General features: G+C 34.6%; 1 protein-coding gene across 2 annotated transcripts in view; it reads left to right on the forward strand.

The window, feature by feature from the left end:
* Tnks (tankyrase) overlaps positions 1 to 23625 on the forward strand; it is a 199538-nt gene extending 175913 nt beyond the window's left edge. Inside the window, exons 21-28 of one of the 2 annotated variants that reach the window (XM_076853776.1) lie at positions 5128 to 5248; positions 5587 to 5628; positions 6195 to 6292; positions 7650 to 7724; positions 8792 to 8897; positions 9460 to 9646; positions 12298 to 12454; positions 18113 to 23625. In XM_076853776.1, the coding sequence (XP_076709891.1) occupies positions 5128 to 5248; positions 5587 to 5628; positions 6195 to 6292; positions 7650 to 7724; positions 8792 to 8897; positions 9460 to 9646; positions 12298 to 12454; positions 18113 to 18199 (873 nt within the window). In that variant the 3' untranslated portion in view covers positions 18200 to 23625. The remainder of the gene's footprint in view (positions 1 to 5127; positions 5249 to 5586; positions 5629 to 6194; positions 6293 to 7649; positions 7725 to 8791; positions 8898 to 9459; positions 9647 to 12297; positions 12455 to 18112) is intronic. The other variant, XM_076853777.1, reaches the window with a different exon arrangement.
* Positions 23626 to 23730: the final 105 nt, after the last annotated feature.

A 23730-nucleotide genomic window follows, 5' to 3' on the forward strand; every position in this document is an offset into this window, starting at 1 on the left:
ACTTAAGATTCTTGAAGACAAAGGCTTAGACTCACTAAATTTATTGTGAACAGAATTCAAGATTAGTTCTTATTACTGCTGCTCTAGCCTACTGTCTTTTTTAAGCCCAAATAAAAGAAAGGTCTTTTCATTTAAAACTCCCATCTTCTTTCCTTACCCTAGGTAAAATGAATAGATCTTAGAAGCAGGAGGCAATCCTACTAGAAGTGACATTTGCTTTATATGCAGTTTGATTTTAACTCATAAAGAAATATTCCTTATTCTGAAGATTATAATTTGGGGGCTGTGGTTGTGGCTCAAGTGGTAGAGTGCTCGCCTAGCATGCATGAGGCACTGGGTTCAATCCTCAGCACCACATAAAAATTAATTGTAGATATTGTATCCACCTAAAACTAAAAAATAAACATAAAAAAGATTATAATTTTACTTTAATGAGTGCTACATATAAATAACTAGCTCAGCAAACTTATTTCCTGGATATAACTAAGTGAAGGCTTAAAAAAAGAATAAAGATGTTCAGAAAGGTATTCTTAGCAGTTTATAAGATTGTAAAAACCCTACATCTTTGAACAGTGTGTCTAAAATCAACTAACCTGCTTTCCTTACAGTTTATTTCATTGATACAGTATTGTCATAGTTACCCAACTTAAGAATTTTGAAAGATCTTTAATTACTTTTTTATTTTTTAAAACTATTTCTTTTTATTGAGGCCATTAGTTCTGCCTTTGAAATTGCTCTCAGGTTCATTTCTTTCATATCTTGTTCCAAGTCACCCTTCCTTCCAATCCTGCCCTTCATAATGCCACCAGTGTCATCCTGAAATACAACTTAATTTTGTTAGTCTGCTAAAAACACTTCCCAGGGCCTTTTTGTTACCATCTAAACTCCTTAACTCAGTATTCTAAGAGTTGTTTTAGAATTAATTGAAATGCTTATTTCCCTTTTTAAAAGAAATATTTAGCATATAAAAGGTATTCATTAAACATTTTATGGATAAATGAATAAACAAATCTAAATTCCCTTGTTTGTTATTTAAGGTTTCTACTGGCCAACTGCCTGGTAAATATGGGTATAAATTGGGCACCATGTAACTCAAAACAGCTAAATTTAGTATGTGTATTTGTGTAGTTAAGTTTAGCTTTCTAGCCATCTCTTTTCAGAAATAAGAACAGAAAAAAGAAAGAAATGGCTATATATCTCAGATCTTCTAATATTTGTCAAGCAGATATGATATGTCAAACATCTTGTACTTTTTTTTTTCTTTTTTGAAGTGCTGGGAATTGAACCCAGGGCCTCACATATGCTTTAGGCATATGCTTTACCACTTTCTAAATCCCCACCCTCTCAGCTCTTTTGTGTACTATCTTTACAGGATTTTTGAGCTTGCATTTCCTCATGAGGTCATTAATAGTACTTTCATGGTTCCTTGTGAGGTTAAATGAAGTAAAAGTTAAATGAAGTACTTTGAACTACACTTAATAGATTGCAAGCACAAATATTGGGTGGATGAACTCTGTAACTGCAAGAATAATATATATTCAATTACAGGTATATGAAGTTGGCCCTTTTTTTCAGATTCCAAATGATAACTATTTCTTTTTTTTTTAATTTTTAATATTTATTTTTTTAGTTTTCGGCGGACACAACATCTTTGTTTGTATGTGGTGCTGAGGATCGAACCCGGGCTGCACGCATGCCAGGCGAGCATGCTACCACTTGAGCCTCATCCCCAGCCCACTATTTCTTGATTTTTCCTGTCTTTCTATGCAACTTAATATATATTTTTTTGGATTACATCAAATTGGACTAATGCCAGTATAGCATAGGTATATTAGTAGTCCACTGCTGTGTAACAGAAATTATTCCAAAATACTGTGGCTTAAAATAAGAAACATTTATTGTCTCACAATATTTGTGGGTTAAGAATCCAATCATAGCTTAGTTGGGTGCCTCAGGGTCTCTCAAAAATTAAGCTGTCAGGGGCTGTGGCTCAGTGGCAGAGTACTTGCCTTGCACATGTGAGGCACTCTATCGTCAGCCCCGCATAAAATAAATAAATAAATAAAACAAAGGTATTGTGTCTATGTTCATCTAAAAAAATTTTTTTTTTAATTAAGCTGTCAGCTATGACTGCATTCTAATCTGGAAACTCAACTGGCAAGCATCAGGATCTACTTCTAAGTTCACTAACATTTTTAACTGGCTTTGATTCCTCACCTATGGGCCTTGCACAGGGTGACTTTATGACATGCATATTACCTATTGCTACTTGACAATACCACAAATTTAGCAGCTTAAAATAACACACATTTGTGGAATAAGAATGTGCCCTGGTTTAGTTGTGTCTTCTTGCTTCAGTCTCTCTCAGAGGCTGCCATCAATGTTTTAACCAGCAATGATAACTGAAGACTCAATTGGGTCAGGCGTGTAATCCCAGCAGTTCAGGAGGCTGAGGCAGGAGGGTTTCAAGTTAACAGCCAACCTCAGCAATTTAGCAAGGCTTTAAGCAACTCAGTGAGACTCTGTCTCTAAATAAAAATATTAAAAAAGGGCTGGGGATGTGGTTCAGTAATTAAGAGTTTCTGAGTTCAATCCCCAGTACCGAAGGAAAAAAAAAAAAAAAGACTCAATTGGGAAGGGATCTCCTTCCAGGTTCACATGTTATTGGTAGAATTCAACCTGTTGAACTGAAGGCCTTACTATGTGGCCTCTCTAATATGACATTTTTTTTTTTTTTTTAATCAGCAAAGGAGAGAGAGGGTCTGGTAGTTACCATCCCATCATCTTTGCTTTATTTTCTTGGTAAAAGTAAGTCAAAAGGTAAACCCACACTCTAGGAGAAGGAACACACAAAAGTGCGAACATAAGAAGTTAGGGGTGCTGGGGATATAGCTCACTTGGTAGAGTGCTTGCCTCACATGCACAAGGCCCTGGGTTCAATCCCCAGCACCAAAAAAAAAAAAAAATTTGGTAATCATGGCATCCATCTGCCCCACATGGCAGCTAGTTTTCCCCAGATGAGCAGTCCATGAAATGAACACCTAGGAGAGAAACCACACAGTCTTTTTGTAAACCAGTGTAAAAAGCAATATCTATCACTTCTGCCATATTATATTTGTTAGAAATTAGTAAGTTTAGCCCACACTCATGAGGAAGGAATTTCAGTCAGGACACAAATACTAGGAGGCATGTTAAGAGTTTGTTTTGATTTCTACGGTAGAGACTTCCTCTAAACCCTTTTTTCTAAACTAAATGCCTTGCAAGTATCAATCTGTCAGGGCATTTTGTTGGTTAGGGTGGTTTGTCTGGGGTTTTTTATTCATTGTATGGCTAGAACTCTAAGAAGGACAAATATTGAACATTGTGCATTACTAATTTAGAATATCGTTGAAAATAGGGTGGGTTTTTCCCCCCCAACATGGTTTCTGCTTCCTTCATATATACATTACATGTATCAATTGAGAAAAAAGGAGGAGTCTTTGAGTTGAAATTACCACATAACTATGAGATCCTGCTTTTATGTCAACCTTACATAAACTGATGTTTAGAACATTTAGAAGAAAAATTAGCATATCAATAACATGGTTTGCAAATTATATTAAATCATATCTAGCTAAATGCAAATCATATCTAGCTAAAAAAACTGTTCTTTTTTTCAAAAATGAGTTTTTCAGAATTGCCACTGTTTTAAAAGCTCTGCTGAAAACTTCCTTTGGGTGATTGGAAGTGAATTGCCCATTTTGTGCAATGGGGTAATTATTTCTTAAATGGCCACTTAGAAGCAATATAGTAAATTACTTCAAAGAATGAGTGATATAATGTATGATCACTGCACAGAGATGATCAGACTCATTATATAATCTTTCACTCTGATGATAAAAATCAGCAGAGCTCTAGGCCTAATTTGTCAGGTTTTTGAATGCTATATGCAAGTCTAAAGGAAGAAAAAAGCTATGGGTAAATTTTTTTTAAATCTCATTTGCGTTAGAGAAAGAGTATCTATAAAAGGATTTCTATTTTCCAAGGAAAGAGACATCAAAGGCTAATCTTGTAAACTAGTACATGAATTATCACGGGGCCTACCTCTGGATGGAAAAATAACAGGTTCAGCTTTCAGGAAATGTGGCTGAGATTTCATCCTGTGCATTCAGAACACTGCCACTGGGTGGTAGTAGAGTCACAGTTACTTTAGTCCACAAAAGTTTTAGGTAATTTTAAGCCAACTAATCATCTCCATCTACAGGGATAAATACCAAAAGATTTTTAAAGACTACTCTTCTATGCAAAAATAGACTGTGAGGCCCAGGGATTATTAAGTCTGAAAATTTATGAGAGTTTACAAACCACCTACTCTCCTTTTTGTAAGCCTAATTGGAGTTTTTAATACAGCTTCTCTATGTTCTATAATCTAATTTAATACTTCATAGCAAATCTCTCTTCTTTCTAAGGCAACCTATTCCTGAATTTACTATTTCTTAGCACTGGGAAGTTCTTTTGCCTAACATCTGCTTATCTAAGACTGCTAATTCCTTTTTCTGCATTCTGTTTAATTTTACCATGCACTTCTCACTTTCCTCACTATTCATTTCCTTTAACTGCTGGATATTAGGATCTAGAATGTCCCCACTTTCAATCTACTGATCCTACCTATATCTGGAGGCGAGCAGAAGATAGAATTTAACAATCAAAAAGAAATAAAAGCAGTGTTCATTTTGTATTTCTGAGATGCTTTTATTCTCCATTAACTAAAAGCCAATTAAGGAATATTTCAAGTAAGAAAAAGAGCTGTCATTATGTAAAAATGTGTATGTGTAACCGATGTGATTCTGCAATCTGTATTTGGGGTAAAAATGGGAGTTCATAATCCACTTGAATCTAATGTATGAAATATGATATGTCAAGAGCTTTGTAGTATTATGAACAACCAATTAAAAAATACAAAAAAAAAAAGAAAAAGAGCTGTTAAAATTATCAAGGCGACATTTAAGAAAATTATCAGGTCATGTTTATATAGGAAACAAAAGTTTAATTTGTATGGTAGTTATAGCAATGTAGACAAATGGAAGAGCTTTTGTCCTCTAAAGAGCTGTTAAGATTTAGCTACTATGTTTTTTTTTCATTTTTCAGATTACATTAGATGTTTTGGCTGATATGGGTCATGAAGAATTGAAAGAAATAGGCATCAATGCATATGGACACCGCCACAAATTAATCAAAGGAGTAGAAAGACTTTTAGGTGGACAGCAAGGTAAGCTATTCAGAAAATAATTTCAGATTAGTGATATAAGTTAAACGTCAGGGCTGGCACCAGCCCAGGCAATCTGTCCACAAAGCCCATGCAATGTAATATTGGTACAGTACCTCCTGCCTTCCCATCTCAGTCATTTGCATTGTATTCTCACTGTCTTCAAAAATCTGAAAGTCATTCTCCTTTCTCTCTGTATACTTTATAACCTAAATTTCTCTGCAATCTCTATACTTCTGTCTTTTCCCACTACTTTCACTTAACCAAGCTCCCATCACTCTTCTGAACTGTCCCAACCACTTTCCAGCTTGTTACCAACCTTCACCTTTGCCTCCCTCCAGTACCTTCTCTACACTGTAACCAGAGGACTCTTCAAAATGAAGGTATGATCACATCATTCCATTCCTTTAAAACCCTTCAATAGGGTTTGTTGCTTTTAGGATAAATCTGACACTTATAACCTAGCTGTTCATAATGTGACCTCTCTTTCTTATTTCTTCATGAACTTTTCTCCCTCCCTCATGACTGTCAGATAAGTCTTTTCCCATTGTCTTTGCTGTTACAGGCCTCTTATCTTTCTCTTTCTCTTTTTATATTTATTTGTTAAATATACTTTCACAGTAGGAAAGCAGAGGAAGAGAAATGAAACAGCTTGAATTAGTTAATTTATAGAAATTATAAAATTTTAACAGTGGCATGAAACTAAGGAAATTTTAAATTTGAGTCTTATTTATCTATATTTTAGATTATCCATGAAATTAACAAGGATAATGTATTATAAAGCTATTATAAGTGACCATTTCAAGCTCTCCCAAAAAAATTTTTAGAGGACAATTTTATATTTTAAATCTGCTACATTGCTATATTCAGAACCTGAATATTCATTGCTATATTCAGAGCCTAAATAGTATGGACTTAAGTTTTATATGTTAATTTTTCTCTCCTACAGGAACCAATCCTTATTTGACTTTTCACTGTGTAAATCAGGGAACTATTTTGCTAGATCTAGCTCCAGAAGATAAAGAATATCAGTCAGTAGAAGAAGAGGTAATGAACATTAAAAGCTTATAATTCTTTTTTCCTGAAACCTGTGATTAAACATGTTTTTCTAGGAGACATAAGATCATCTTGTATTGCTTTATGGTCTCTTGATTATTATTTAGTATCCCTTAGCCAATGTAATAGAATATTGCAAAATTGAAATATGACTTCAGGTTAGGACCATGTCACATTGCTTTCATATCATAAACCTAGGTTGTTCAGTGTTGGGGGGGCGGGTCTGTTATTTTATATTCCAGAGTTTTCCTTGAAACTCATGCAAGTAAGGCTTTATTAGAACTATTTTCTTATATTAGAATACTACCTATGATTGATGTGGAGTGACAGTCTTGCCTCATAGATGCGATTATCTTCTAAACTGTATTTTCATGCAGTTATAATATACAGAATTTTCATATGTGCTTCAGAAGTGTGCCACATAATTTTGAAGTACATTTCATTCTTCCAGTCACAATTATTTTAAGCACCATAGTAAGGCTATTTCTGTGAACCTCCTGGTAGATAGAAGGCATAGATGATTCCCTCTCTACAAAAAGTTTATGCCTCTCTTATTACTGATAATAAATAAGTGCCTAATTCCATTATTGTAAATCAGCTGCCCAATTCCATTATTATGCAAATACATAAGCATAAAGCATATGTTTACATTTATTTGTGTTTGTTGTTTTTTGTGTTTTTTTAATCAACGCTCATACAATTTCCATTCCCACGCTAGGAAATTACATATAGAGAACTCAAGAACATTACTCAAGAGAAGTCTTTCAGCTCATACTTAGTCACCATATCAAGAAAACATCACATCTTCTAGTGTTTTATTGCCTAATTATCCTTCCAGTAGTCAATTCAGATGATGTAAAATTTGTTGACTATCTTCCCAAAAGGAGCAGTAAATAGAGAATTCACTCTATGAATCAGTTCTGTCAGAAACTTTTTTTTTTTTTTTTGTATTTTTGTTGCTGTTGTTTTTGTTGTTTTTAATGCAATGATGGGGATTGAGCCTGGCAAGTATCCATACAAAATAACTGTTTTACCTTTGAGCTACATCCCTAGCCTAAGACATTTGGGTTTTTAAAACATTTTCTTTTTGATAATTACCTTTTATTTGTAGAGTGGAAGAACAGAGAAACAAAAAATGCACAAATTTAATGTTTATGACTTCTCTCACCAGAAATACTTATCCATTAAGTTTGTTGACCAATTTATAGTGAACTCCTATTTATTAGTACCAGGTATTAGACTTACAAGTAGAAACCATATAGAAAATTGACATGTTGAAGACAACAGAAGGAATATCTTTAGAATTATACACTAGCATATTTTTACTGTTAATTATTTTTTTCTATAGATGCAGAGTACCATTCGAGAACACAGAGATGGTGGCAATGCTGGTGGCATTTTCAACAGATATAATGTCATTCGAGTAAGTTCAAAAACTTTTATGGTGTAAATTGGATTTTAAGGCTTGCCTGAAAATTCTTGACGATTAAAAATTTGTTTTAAAAACTCATATTTTCAAACTGTCAAAGATAATTACTTATACCCAGAGATAAAGTGTCATTGTCCTCAATATAATATAATCTCTAATCTCTTTGAGACACTCTGAAAGCATCAAAGCTGCAAGCAGAAAGCTGTATCAGCCTGAACTGATGACTCTTGTATGAATGTGCGTCTCCCAACTTATATGTAAATTCAGACCATAGCTGATGGTAATTTTTTTTAATCATTTGAAAGTAGCATTTAAGGCTTAGATTGTCAATCTCCTTGAGTCAATGATACCAGAATACATATATCTCTTAATCTTAGTATCATAATTTAAAATATGGAATTAAGTAACTATTATTTACTTTTTTCAGAGGGTTATTATGAAGATGAATAAAATCTGTTGAGAACAGATTTAACTCCTTAAGTTAATGGATCTGTGGAAATTATACTGGTACATGTCATAATTACCCAGCAAACTTTTTTAGAAACATGGATTTCTAGGCCCCCATCTTATAAAACTTATTAAGTCTAGGGAGGAACCTAGAAATAACCTTTTGAAGCAAGAACCTGGTCTGGTATGGAATAAGTAAAAACTTTTAACTAAAAATTTGTCACTAAAAGCTAGCACATTAACAGAATTCCACTGACATGACAACTTTTTCCTTTGTTTGTTTACAGTACCACAGATGGAACCCAGGGGTGCTCTATCACTGAGCTACATTACAGTCCCAGCCATTTTTATTTTTTAATTTGTGTCAGGGTCTAACTAAGTTGCAGAGGCTAGCCTCAAACTCTGTCCTCCTGCCTTGGCCTCCCAAGTCGCTGGGCTTTACAGGTGTGCACCACCATGCCTGGCAACCTTATCTTTTTAAATAATGTCTTAAACAAATAGATCTAAAAAAAATTGACACCCCCATCCCTGGCTAAAGGAAAGCATAGTTTTCATTTTAAATCATAGATTTTTATTTTGCTAATAATTAATTGCTTTGTTCTTCATCCATAAAGATTCAGAAGGTTGTCAACAAGAAATTGAGGGAACGATTCTGTCACAGACAAAAAGAAGTATCTGAAGAGAATCACAACCATCACAATGAGCGCATGTTATTTCATGGTGAGTAGATGCAATTATTATAGGCATCCCTCTGGGCTTTTGCAAAATTAATAAAGTGAGAAAGTTACATGATTGACTATATTACAATTGTGTTAAAATTGCTTGTTTTGGTTTTCTTTTTTCAGCCAAATGATTGTTTGTACTGGCTTTCTAATGCATTACATGTTAGTACAGGATTTCCCAGGCATATGCAATGAAAATAATTTCTCAGATTATTTTAGAACTTCATTTGAGCAAGTTGAGCCATCTAGTTAGTTATTTTTTGTTGTAATTTTTACATGCAAATCATCAGCTGGCACAATCCTCAACACAAATAGCATGTAAAATAGTCTGTTTTCATAGCCACATTGCACTTTGCTGTCTAAAAATCCCATGCCGTCTGCAAAATCCATGTTACTTATACAATTCTAATACATTAAAATAACTTACGAATGATAGGCCAAAATAAACTTTTTCACATATGCATTATTTCTTAATATTAACCTCTCAGTTCAGATAGAATGCAGTTAATTGGAATTCCAGAAAAGTGCTCAAAAACTAATCTTTGTTTTTCTGTTTTTAGGTTCTCCATTCATTAATGCCATTATTCATAAAGGCTTTGATGAGCGTCATGCATATATAGGAGGAATGTTTGGAGCTGGGATTTATTTTGCTGAAAACTCCTCAAAAAGCAACCAGTATGTTTATGGGATTGGAGGAGGAACAGGCTGCCCCACACACAAAGACAGGTCATGTTATATATGTCATAGGTGAGCATCCTACCTATAGTGTAACGGTGGCTACCATCAACAAACCTGATTAGTTTTGGGGGCTCTGCAGAAGTCACGGGTTATCCTTGAGTCTCACTTCTAATAAGTAAGGCTTAGCGGTGAGGTAAAAACAGCTGACCACCTTCTCCTCTAATAGGAGCAATTATGGCAAAGCTAATACCACGTTAAAACCAGATACATATATACCAACCATGAATTGTAATGAACCTCCCTGCATCTGGGCTTTTCTCCCTGATGTTCATGTGCCTTTCTTCTTAATCAAGACAAGACTGAAAATGACTTCTACAGAACAAAGACACTCCAGTTCTCATCACATTTGAACTAAGACAACTTCTGTAAACAAGGAGGCTCTTTAATTTGCTTCTGAATTTGCTAGTGAATTGTTCACATTAGGACAGGACATATAATTAACCTTGAAAAGTTCAACTTTAAAATATCAACTTTGCAATTAGTGACAGTCAAATGAACATCAGAATTTTAAATAGGATTTTAAAATTCAGAAGGTGGAGAGAATAATGGCTACTTCAACTAGGAATAAAGCACGGTGCCCTCACTGAGAACAAATTCAGTGTGTGAAGTTTCAAGGAAGTAGCACAAACCATGTTTGATTTCCAGGTCCAACTTCATTCATCCCTGACTTCTCTGAAGTCAGTGGGGGAAAAAAATATTTCCCCTGATAATCAAAATACAAAAGAATAATACTTTACAAAGATCAGAATTTATTACATTTTTTAAACTAATCAAATTTATTTTTGCAGTCAGCTTCATGAGAAATCTTTTTATTCAGCCAAGACCTTAAAAAAATTCATATATCCTTGAAATTCCTTATAGCAATTGATCTTAAAACTTATCTCTCTCAGTATATTGTGAAAAAAATTTCTAGTCATCAGAAGTTCTAAGACTACTGATATGCCGTATGGTCAGAAGGAAACTTCTTTCCTATAAGACCTCTCTGGTTAAGAACACACAAATTGCTAAGGATATATAGCATACAAAAGCTACATTGCTTCAAACATAACTCCTGTGGAGACAGAAGAAAAAACCTAAATAATCAATCAAAGTGAACCTAGCCAAGGAGCACACCCCTATATTCCCAGTGACTCAAGAGGATGAGGGAGACTGAGGCAGGAGGATCACAGGTTTGAGGTCAACCTCAACAACTTTCTCAAAAATTCAGAAGGACTGGGGATATAACTCTGTAGTAAAGCTCCCCTAGGTTCAGTCTCCAATACCCCCCCAAAAAAAAAAAAAAAGTGAACCTAGATGGGAACTAGCAATCACTCATTTAAGTGAGACATGTAAGTTTATGTCTTCGCCAGCATTTCTTCAAAAACAGCTTGAAACCAAAGCACATGACTAGTACTTCTTTGGCAAGTACAGTCACAAGTAACTGGGAACGAGGGCACAAAAGACAGGTAGAAAAAGAGGCAGAGAAAATAATGATGTATATCTAGAAGCTAGGTCGCCATCATTTCCTAACAAGTGCTATTGTTTGCTCAGCCCACAAGACATCTTCAGAGAAGCTGTAGAAACTATATTTTGTATTTCAGAATAGTAATATTTCAGTAGGAATGAATTTATTTACTGGCTCCTGTCTTGCATTGACCAACATTTGCCCCAGTGAATTAGTACCCCTACATTTTATCTACTGCATAATGTATCACAGTCTGCGAGTCATGCCAGGTGAGCAGACATGAGCCGGTACTCTCCATCTGCTCATCTTTAACCTGTAGTCTCATGGGCTGGCTAGGCAGGTCATGTATCTTCTATCCTCACCAGCCAACAGTAAAGCTTTGGGGCAGGAAGCAGAAAGCTAGAAGCCAGGACCTGTTTGGTCAAAAAGTGTGTTTCCCCGATCAGTAGACAAGGATTCTCAGAACCTAATGACAATACATTACTGCCACTACTATAGAGATAGAACTCAAAAAAAAAAACTACCAAAACTACCCATTTCTCTGGGACCTAAAAGGTGCACCCAACTAAAAAAGCAAGTTCAGGCAGGACTCAGTCATGCTAATAGATTCAATGCAAATTTTTAATTGGCTCAAAATATCTCTGATTGGTCATAACACAAAGATCATACTTTATTACTAAAAGCAAATTATCTCAGTTTTTACTGTTTTCCCATAGTAAATGAATCTAATCTTAATTTCAGATGCTGTTTCCATTTTCTTGGTCTCTGTATATTCAACCTGTTTATTCAAACAGCACTCAGTTTCCTCTAGTATTTCCCTTTTCCCATTAGACACAACCTAATACCAGTTATTTTCTATGGGTGATTTCTAAGACACACCAAAACTACTTTAAACTAGAACTATTAAGCCTGATAATTATTTATAATAAATTATATGTCATATCCCATACCATTCCTAGACCTAAAATTTGAAAGCGACATGCAAGTTAGCTTTGCTTGTGTTAAGATTTTTGTAAAAAATTCAAACCCAGGGCTGGGGTTGTGGCTCAGCAGTAGAACGCTTGCCTAGCACATGGGAGGCCCTGGGTTCAATCCTCACAAAAATAAATAAAATAAAGGTATTATGTCCAACTATAACTAAAATATAAATATTTTAAAAAATTCAAAACCAACATTTACAGCTTCCTTCAAAGCATTGCTTTCTTTTTTTATTTAGACAAATGCTTTTCTGTAGAGTGACCCTTGGAAAATCCTTTCTGCAATTCAGCACCATGAAGATGGCCCATGCCCCTCCAGGTCATCACTCAGTTATTGGGAGACCAAGTGTCAATGGGCTGGCATATGCTGAGTATGTCATATACAGAGGAGAACAGGTATGTTACTCATCAAATATGCATAATCAAAGTTACTAAACATGTCATTACAGAATATGAGACTTATTTATAAGACTTAAGAAAACCTTTTAATAAAATATACACCTCATTGGTACCATTTATCACTTCTCACTTCAGGCATAAAATAAAGATGTGATTCTTTGACATTAACTTTGCATCAGTTACATGTCAGCCAGGTAATGCCTTTTTCATATGAAAGACTGAAAAAAAGGACAGCTGAGAAGTAAAGTCTTAGGTCTCATGCTGCTCTTGATGGTAGCTGTTCTGAATTAATGTTCTATAGTGTTTGATGACCCAAGAAAGCAGTGAAGAGCTAAGAGCAGCTGCCATTTGATGGATCTTCTTCATGGGTGTACTTACCATGGCTGGTTATATGATTTGAACCTATAATTCTGATCATGGTACTGTAGCTTTCTCAGTCATAAAGCTGCAGTATATTTTATTTTGTCAACTGATTGGGGCTCTGAAGTAAAACTGGAAAAAATAGTTATGGAAATATATACTTAATTCAAACCTATCTTTAACTCTCACAGTACTGCTTCCAATGTGTCTGAAAACAAAAATTTTATAGTCTTTGTTGAATTTCAAATGAATCCCATGATGAAAAAAATAACCTTTAGTATTACTTACTGCTATTGCTTTCAGCAGGCAGAGATAAGAAATTTATACACATATATGTCCACACAAACATATGTGCTTAAATGTAAATGAAACTGAGCCCAGGTCTTAATCTCTTATAACATTCCCAGCTAGAAGGAACAAAGCCTTCTTGAAGAAACAGGTAATTTAAGGGCTGAATTAGGTACAAGGTGGACCTTAGATATCTTGTTATGTTACGGCTCAAAAATAAATAAAGCAAAACCATGGGGGCACATCACAAAGATACAGAAGCCAGCTTGAAGGAGCTCCCACTTGACAGTTAAACACTAAAATAAGTACAATAATGAATTTTAAACTTTGGGGGGAAAAAAGGAATTTATTATTCTGTTCTGATAATAAAGGATAAATAAATGAGGGAGGAAGGGGGAGGCTCTTGATCACAGTAGGATGTCAAGGACAAATGGATAGTTCTGGAGAGAATATTGGAGTTGGAAAAATTACCATTTTGAACCATTGTATGACTGCTAAATTTAGGTGCTAATTTCAAAAGGAGAATATTTGTATCATCTTTTTATTACAGAGTTACAAAAGAGGGGGGGAACGCTAATTGCACATTGAAGAAAGAGGACAGTGCCTTGACCAGATAATTAAAATTAACATGAGGGACAGATGGGCATATAGCATGTCTCCAGAGAGCTATCCTAAGAAGGGCACCAACATCACCTATGCCATATTCGGACCTAAGAAGGGCACCAACATCATCTATGCCATATTTGGACCCAAAATATATAAGTCTAATCAAAATGAATGTTTTTTTTTAATGTGGAAAGATTAATTTTTCAAAACTGTCAGTATTACAAAAAAGTAAGACGAGAAATTTTCCAGATAAATGTGGTCCCTAAAATTTGTTGATACTGGAAGTGAAAGGACACTATTAGATCAACTGATAAAAGTGGAACAGTAGATAGAAAAAAGTATTTTATCAATGTAAAATTATAATGTTGATACAATACAAATTATCTATTTTTAGGAAATACAAACTGGCATCATATTTATGAGTAAAAGGCCCTAATGATGTATATAACTTAAATGTTTCAGAAAAAAAATAGGTGTATGTGTGATTTTGTAGAAGGATGTACATGTATATATATCTAGATGGAGATAGGGGAGGTGAAAATGATAAAGCAAATGAGATGGATCTGGGCAAAAGTTATATAGGTGTGTGGGTACCATATTAACTTGCAATTTAAATTTGTAGTTGTTTCCATATAAGTTTAGAAAAACAAACAAAAAATTTTCCATTTTTCTGTTTAAATTGCAAATTCCAGACTTGCAGAGAAAATGTTTTTACTTTGAATCAGTATTTATACTTGTGGAAATTTATATTAGATATAATCAGTGATTGTCACACATAAGATTGTTGTTTGTCATAATGAAAAAATTAACCTAAATATTCAGCAGAATAGGCACTGGGGTGTGGCTCAGTTGTAGAACACTCACCTAGCATGTGTGAGGCACTGGGTTTGATCCTCAGCACTACATTAAAAAAATAAATAAGTAAAAATAAAGGTATTGTGTCCATCTACAACCAAAAAAAATTTTTTTAATTCAACAACATAGGTTAAATTTTAGTGTAATAATATGCCTCTTAATGCCTTGTATTGAGATTATAAGTGATTTGTTTTCTTTATCTTTCATTTCTAAATATATTATAAGTTATCTATAGTAAACATTTTTCTCTTCATTTGGATTGAAAGAAATAATAAGAAATGCTTAGAAAATAAAAGTAAGTTTACATTTCTGAAACGAATCATTCAACTATTTCCCAAGTAAAAGTTGACTTGGTAACTTGCTTAAAAGTCTGACAATTTAGCTCAGTGGGATACACTTCTGGGTTCAATCCCCAATAACCAACCTCCCCTCAACCAAAAAAAAAAAAAAACAAAGCAATCCTTAGCGTTCATTTTATTTCAGGGAAGGATACTCATTCTTCCACATCCAAGTAGACTTGCCTACATGGATAGTGTTAATAAATGTAGTGTCTACTAATTCAACAGTTTCTGGTGAATAATTTTTTCTGACTTTATGAAATTTTACTTTCCCAACTTTTATATCATTCTCCTTAGTTACAAAGTCATCTTTATTCTTAGTGTTTGACACTTTCAAGAACACATAGATGTTATTTTCAGAAGATTGATGTAAGGAATATTATTTATTATTAGTGGGATTATTTCCTTAGGATTTTAAAAAATTGATAGGTAAGCTACACTTGAAAAGAATGGCTCTCATTATAACATACACTGAACTTAAAATATCAGGAGTATATTTATGTGTTTTATACTTCACATTAGACATAAAGGAGAGAGAGTCTCTCATCTTGGTTGCTACAGAGAGCTTGCCTGTTTTACTGAAATGGTCTGAAAAATGCAGAACATTTAAACTGGAGAAGAACAGACTATAGAATGGTTTTTAGAATGGTTTTCCATTATACAGAATTACTCAAGAATGTATGACAGTCCCTTCTTCATCACTATGAGAAATAAACAGAGCATTTGAGTTTAAATTTTAGCATTAGGAATTGGATTAAGGAAAATGTCCTGAATGTGAATTAACCAGAGTGGTTGTTGACTTTTAGAAACATAAAACAAGAAAAAAATCTGTTTTTTATAACCAGCGTGGACTTAAAGTGACTTAACAGGAAGTAATGTTTTTGAGTCCATCCTAGTCCCTTTTAGTCTTGTAGTTTAATGATTTCTTTCCTTTAAATCCCTTTGAACTTTGATATGACTAATTGGTGTCTTAACTGTACACAGAAACAATTCAATAACTAATTAGTAGGAACAGTAGCACTCATTAATAAGGGCCTTGAAGTAATCAATGCCATTAAAATCTTAGAATCTGACAAAAGTTTACATATGTCAGAGATCATCTTAAACAGTGAGCTACCAAAATGTGTATATCAGCGTTCCTGACTTCTCTGCTTAAGCAGCTTATCTACAAGCATAAAAGAAGGCATCACACCAAGTGTCAGAGGGAGTAAACTTCATTGGGACATAAGAAAGTAGGAACAAGCTTTATGCTCACTTTTAACATATAGTATGTGCTCCTCACCAACCTTAAGATTCTTTTCTTGACCATTAAACCATCTGATTAACTATTCTGTGTTTCCATTTTCTATAAGTATATGAGATTTGTTACATTCTTTACACTAAACTCTAGAATTAACAGTAAGCGTCTGACCCGGCTTGTTTTAGTACCTAAAAGCTAAAATGCGTTAAAAGCATTTCAAGAATTAAGCAGTATGCAAATTATAATAAAGTAACATTACAGACTCTTCAGTTATCGAAGCTTCAACTTAGAAAGTCAAGAGATTGTTGATCTTGATTATTCCAACAAACATACTAATTGATGGATCATTGCGATTTTTAACTCGAACCAGAGCAGACTGAAATTTTGGAAAAGAACCCGATGAATGATAATGGCTCTATACGTGCATATCAACTTTTTAAAATACATTTATGTTTATTTTCTTTTTAAAATACTAGCTGAGACATCTTAGGAGGCACTACTCTCTATGTTGAATGATATTGATGGTACTAACATAAATAGTAATAACCAACTCATTGAATTCTTACTGTGACAGATCTATTGTAAGAACTTAGTATTTAGTCCTCATAAAAATCCAGGTATTATTACTGTTCACATTAATAGATGAGGAAAGCTAAGACATAGATGTGTAGTGATTTCTGTCACCTAGGATCAAAGTATACTAGTTTTAAAGGATTCAAGCCAGGTACAGTGGCACATACTTATAATCCCAGCTCCTCAGGAAGAAAGATCTTGAGTTCAGGGCCAACTGGAGCAATTTAAATATCCTCCCCAGCTTTTATAAAAAGAAAGAGAGACAAAGCAAAAATTCAGTAACTTTAATCACAAGGTTTTGTTTGTTTTTTGTATTTTGCTTTTTAAATGTTAAAATGATTCAGTTTTTTTTTTTTAATCCCATGTCTGTATGCAAGTAATTTATAGGTCAGGATTCAACAAATTATTTTGGGACCCAAAAACATTTTGAGTACCAAGAAGTATTATTTTTCAACCACAGGACACTCTGAAATACTAAGCCTAGTTTTATCCTCATGTTTATATTTAGAGTTGAAGAATTTTGCATAGTAAACAAACTAAGGGGGTTTTTTGTTCCTCCTTTCTTTCCAATAGCTGTCTTCGTAGTGATTTCTGGTTAAGATTTGTAATATTTTCTCTGGTCAGCCTTCATTTTTCTGCTCCTAAGGAGAAGTGCTCATCCCATTCCATTTATTGAACTTTGTTTTATTAATTGCAAGAATTTAAAAAAAGAAAAAAGAAGTGGTGGGGGCAGGGAGCATGTCTAAATCTGAGCCATTATCTTTCCCAAATATGATGCCTGTAATTTGTTTCTTAAAATGGTCCCCCAAACTGTTTCCTCTAGGTTATGGGAGACTCAACACATTCACCCTTTCTCCTTCTAGCTCAGAGGGTTGTATCATTTTCTATGATTAATCTGAACTCGGACAGAATTCTTCTTTCGTTTAACAGACTTTTATTGACCACATACTATGTGACAGTACTGTGCTGTATAACAGATATTAGTGCTGCCTTGTGCAGTTGTTTTCCTGTTTATGGCATGTGACTCTGTAAGAAGGGATGAACAGAATGTAACTATAGTTTTTAAAGTAGAATTAGGGGATTGGAGGTATGGCTCAATGGTGAGCGCTTGCCTAGCATGTGCAAGACCATGGGTTTCATCCCCAGCACCACATACACACAAAAGCAGAAACAACATCCAGTTTTCTATATTGTGAGATTTATACGTTTATATACAAACAAGCAGGTGGACCTCCTCGTCGTTCAGACACCTGTAATTAGATTGGATTTTGTAGGGTTCTAGGTCTATGTAGAATACTGTTTACGATCAGTAACCTCTGAAGCTTTCACATTAAATAAGGCTTTACAATTGTACGTGTCAGAAGAATGAGTTGCTTTTCTTTTTGTCTGTAACAGGCATACCCAGAGTATCTTATCACCTACCAGATCATGAAGCCAGAAGCTCCTTCACAGACCTCAACAGCCGCAGAGCAGAAGACCTAGTGAATGCCCACTGGTAAAGACCAAGTCGATTCAAACCTGGGACTGGATTACAGTGGATTGTTTCCAACAAAAGAAATCAATATTCTGTAAATCCCTGACAGCCTAGAAATAAGCTGTTTGTCTTTTATAAAGCATTGCTATAGTGATGAATATAGTATGAGTAACTGATACATACTCAACTGCTACTGTTCCCTTTGAGGAAATGTTTACAGGGGCGGCCTTTTAACATATCTCAGGCTCATTTCCATTGCAGTTATCCATTTCTAAAGCAAAGTCACTTTGATCTACACTTGGAAATGGAAAAAAGAGAAGACATACCAATATTGTTTCAAATGTTCACAACTTACACACTACATTTGCTTTGTTAGATATGGCATGTGGATATAGCAAATATGCACAGGCTCATTTTTAATTTTGTCCAAACACATCATTGATGCTGGGGGTTTTGTTTATTTTGTTTGTTTTTTGGTTATTTTGAAAATGAGCCAGAGCCTTCCTGAGGATATTTTGCACAAAGTTATACTGACTAAAATCATTAACAGTGCAGCCCAAGCTTCTGGCTGAGCAAAATTCTATTTCCACATTTTGTGTTTGATTTTGTATCTGTACTTCTTGATAACAAAAATCGAGATGAAAAGGAAAAGCATCAAGTTTTAGTTTCCTTTAATGAATTGGCCCATCTGACAAGAGAGCTCCCAATTTGAGACAACGTCAAAGCTGGGGACGACTACTTGCTCTTTCCAAAACAAGCCCCGCTGCAGGGTTGTTCAGGATAGTGCTGGAAATCCCAGGAGAGCACAGCCAGGGAAATGTTAGAGTGAGGGGATTATGACTTCAGTTCCCAGGTGAAATGCCTGGGGAGGCTGGGGAGGAGGAGCAGCATTAAGAACAGAGAGGACCAAGTGATTCTCTATCATTGTAGCCCAGAAGGAGCGACAGGACTCCTCAGAGAATAAATAAATATTCCCTTCACTTAAAATGTACCAACAGAATTGTCGCCCCCAAAATTAGCTGCCTTATTTCCAAAGTCAATGGATTATACTTCATTAGAGTCCCAAAAATTATTTCTTTATTATCTCTTTAGTTTAGAAAGATCCTATGTAGTAAATAGATGAACACAAATGCAAGAACTTTTTTTTACTCCAGACTTATTTTGAGTGGCATGCCTCAAATAGTTTATAAAGATCCCTGCACTAAATTTTTGAATCATTGCTTCAAACTTCTTAATATATTTAGACAAGGAAAACAAAAATTGAAACCAAAGCCTTTCAGTTATTTTTTTAAGTGAAGATGGTAAAGAAGTACCATACTGTTTTTTTGTGAAAGTACTGCTTGTTTTAATCAACAGTTGCCAAGTGCACATTGACACTTACAAAAAATTATCTCCTACAGTTCTTACACTTGCCCTGTTCACCTTAATTTTCAAAAAGAAATTGCGTGCATTGTTTTATTTACTTGACATGCTGTACATCTACTCAGCTCTGAAGCAAAAGAAGCATAAACATGGTGGGAAAATAGGAAAAACGGTATGACACAAACTTGCCATTTCAATTTAACGTCCTAAAAACTAATCTGGGTTTGTTGTTGTTATTTTAATGCAGGCTGATGAAGCTGTGACCTCCTTTAATCTCCAGAAGTGAAATAAAATGGTTACATGCAAAAATTCTAGAAATAGGTCTTGATATACACATTTTGCTCTCTCTTTCCTTTTTTCTTCTTCTTCTTTTTTTTTTTTTTTTTTTCTGCTTGAGTACAATGCTAGAAGTAAGCATCCACAGAGTAGTTTAAATTTTGTAGCTGAATCTTGCATGGGTCTTCAAAATTAAATCAAGAATATTAACCTCAGTTGTTGCTTCTACTGAAGTTTCAGATCCAGGCTGGGTGTTTGTGTCTTGGCTACATGTTTAGTAGCACTAGAAGTGCATATAAAGCTTCCAAAATTGATACTAAGAGGGTTTTTTTTTTTTCTTCCTTCCCTTCTCTTTTGCTGTGTGTAACAAAGGGTTGAAGAAATTGCCATCTGTGTGGTTTTCAGTAGTCGTGAAGTGTGCATTACTTGCCCCATCCCCTGGCATAGTTTTAAATGGTAAACACAGCTGTGATTTTTAGTTACGTAAAAGAGTTAATATGATATAGATATGGAAAACTTAATAGCTTCATTAAAAAGATAAACCACTACCCAACTGTGGTTATATGTTGTGTTGTTTCCATCACACTGACCAGATTAACGGATGTTCCAGTTTTAAACTTGAGCCTTACACTTGGGAAAGTGAACTGTGGTTCATTATTTAAACTGCGGGTGTTACATGTCTGATGTTTTGTGTACTGAGAAAAGATGCTGTGTAGTGGGGGGTGTTTGCAGTGCTCTGGTCTTGTAATCATTCAAGTATGCAGTAGTTTTTGAAAGAATATTCTTATATTATCTGCTGAAAAATGTGGGTTAAGGGAGATATCACAAGAACCAAGACATTTTTTCAGAACTTGAAAACCAAGCGTCATCATGAGTATGCTCAAAAGTTGGCAAAAATTTATTACATTTGGAAATTACTTTTTCAGAGTAGTAAGAAGAACCTCTGGCATTAAATTAAGCTGAAATGTATTTAATTTCTTGTGTCTGCAGTAGCTAGAAATACTAGCAAGATCGGGACTTCCCTAAAATGATGTGTTTTTCAAACCAAATGGAAGAGAGAATCTGAACATCTCCACCAGTTTTACCACAGCTGTAAATCAAAGGAGTTCTATCTAGACCTGATGGTTCCAGTTTACCAGGTTTTGGCCAACTGGATACATAGCTATAAATTAAGTGTCCTAGACACTTTTCTCCTTGTACTTGACCTTCAGTTTTCCCCAGATTGCTAGTCAAGAATTTAAAATAGCTCCAAACATTACCTTTGATCTCACTCAGTGTCCTTCTTTCTTCATCTTAGAAAAGAAATCTAGGTACTTCTCCATTTTCATATCAAACCAGAACTTGGAGGCCTCATGCACTCTCCTCAGAAGATTCTAACAGAATGACAGCATGGAACCCAGAGTTTAATTCTATGCAAAATTACAACAGTACAACCAAGATTCTTATTTTCCTTTTCATTCTTGGAACTTAGAATTCCTAGCTTTTCAAGCAGCATAAGTAGAATAAACAATACCAATGTCTTCATGAAATGGCATCCTTGTGCATCATTGAGCTTGATGTTAGCCATCTCCCCTTGCTCTCAAAATAGCAAAGTACACTAGAATATACAGCGAAATGCCTGAATGTGACAAGCAAAAAAAGTAATATAGATTAACATTCTATCACAGATATTATACAAAAAAATAAAATTTTGGTTAACACTAGAAAACAACAGAAGAATGCAAGAAGTTGTCTAGGTTTTTCTCTATTGCAGTGTATTTCCCTATTGCACGAAGGATTATTGGATATTGTTCCCCCCACCCTTTTCAAACATGTGCACTATCTGGATTCCTGTAAATGGCCTTGCAAACAGAAATGGTGTATTTTTAATCACTTTTCCCCAGTGTGTTCACATCCCGTTAGTGCGATAGCTATGATAACAGCCTTCTTACTGTGTTTTCTGTCAGCCTAATTATCCTGTGTAGAGTTATAGACTTTAGTCATTCAGCTTATATTCAAAACCCACATTAAAATAGGGTTTTACATGTCAGAAATTTATTTAAAGGCTGAAATTAATTTTGTTTGATGTCAAATCAATGACAAAAAAATGAAAGTAATGTTTGAGCTATCATTTGACACATCTAGCATATGACAAGGTAATGCATTCAAAAAAATACCATCCTAAAAAGCGAGGTTTCTTCAAACAACTCATGCATTCTGCATTTAATAGACAAGTAAATATTTCTAAATAAGAAAGCCTTAACTGTGGCAGAAACTTTTTAACCTTTTATATTCTATTAAATGTTGAAAAGTGTCCATGAGTCAGGCATGTCTCCATGTATTTCATATCTGTTAAGCTTATTTCACGAGGGTCTATTTCATAAGTAATACTCCCTCACCTACAGTGGGGCTGACGTAATAGTCCATTCCAATCTGTTCGAATCTGAAATTCTTCAGCTACCAGACCTTCCGGTTTGGAGAAATGCTAGAAAGACTTCATTTAAAGCCTGTTAAGTTGATATATAATAACTTGATATCTTGAAGAATTTGAATGATATGAAGTTGTTTTTTAATCATTTTAAAATATAAACTATGTTGTATTACACTGAAAACCTTTCAGAAGCTGAAGATTTTATATATTCTGTAAGACCCAATATTGCTATGCTGTGACCAGCTTTAGTCTTCTGCCTAGGGTTTGGCCTCCTATGAAATGACACACTGGAGAAGATGCATTTTGACTCTTCATTCTTTCTCTTTTCATATTGCCACATCTACTTACCACCATCCTTTCAAAGAGTTTTCTTTATCTGTATACTCATTTCCATATACAGCAACAAATGCCCTTGGTTGATTCAGAGCTTTGCAGAGAACTGCAGTTAAACATTGTAGTGGGATGTAACTCACACACCCTCTCACCTCTCCCAAAGTTCTGGATGAAAAACTAGAAAACACCTCAGTGAAATTAAGTAGTAGCCTAGATCCAGAAAATGACCTTGACCATATAACCATTGTGTTCATTACATAGAACACTTAATGTGCATATGATACCTGCTTCTGCTCCCATTGGTTTAAGCTTATCTTTGTGGTAGTAATATTTGTCTTTGTCACCTACAAAACTGAAAAGGTACTTTGATCAAAAAGGTTTCTCAAAAACATTTACAAAACCAGCTTGAAGGAAATTAGAATGTTTCCTGGCAGCAGCATTTGGAGTAGTAATTGTATTTCTCATTGTGATGTTTGTCTGTGTAAGTAACCAATGTAGTGACCCTTTGGTTTGTTATTGGTGTTGTTTTTATTTTTAGTCTGTGACCCATCAGTGGCAGGTGGTTCCAACCCCTGCTTCTTTCTTTTTACATTTGTCTATTTGTAGGATTGCCAGATAAAACTCAAGATGCCCAGTTAAATTTGAATTTCAGACAATTTTTTAGCTTAAGTACATTTCATGCAAAATTTGGCATACCCTTATCATTAAAAAAAAGAACTATTTAATGTTTATGTGAAATTCAAATTTAATTGAACACCTGGATTTTGTTTTTTTCTAAATCTGGCAATTCTACTGATTTAGTCATGGAAAACCACTTACAGCATGTAAATTCTTCTAGTCTTCATTATCGTTTGCCTGGAATAGAAGACCTTTTTTCTCTCACCCTCTATTTATTTCCAAAAGAGGGCATCAAGGAACTTTACCTGCCTCCATGGTAGGTTTCTATTTAAAACATATTTGTGATCATATTTAACCTGTAATTGTGCTTTGGCTTAACGTCTAACTTACAGTACTTGTAATTGATTAATATTCAATAAAAGCATTTGTAAAGTATACTGTGTGTAGATAACAGCTCTTAAGTATTTTCCTTTCATTTCATTCTGACCAACCCCACACAAATGACCTGAAACCACAGAATTCACATAGCCACACTCCTTC

This window comes from Callospermophilus lateralis, chromosome 4 (genome assembly GCF_048772815.1).
Source record: "Callospermophilus lateralis isolate mCalLat2 chromosome 4, mCalLat2.hap1, whole genome shotgun sequence".
NCBI lineage: Eukaryota > Metazoa > Chordata > Mammalia > Rodentia > Sciuridae > Callospermophilus > Callospermophilus lateralis.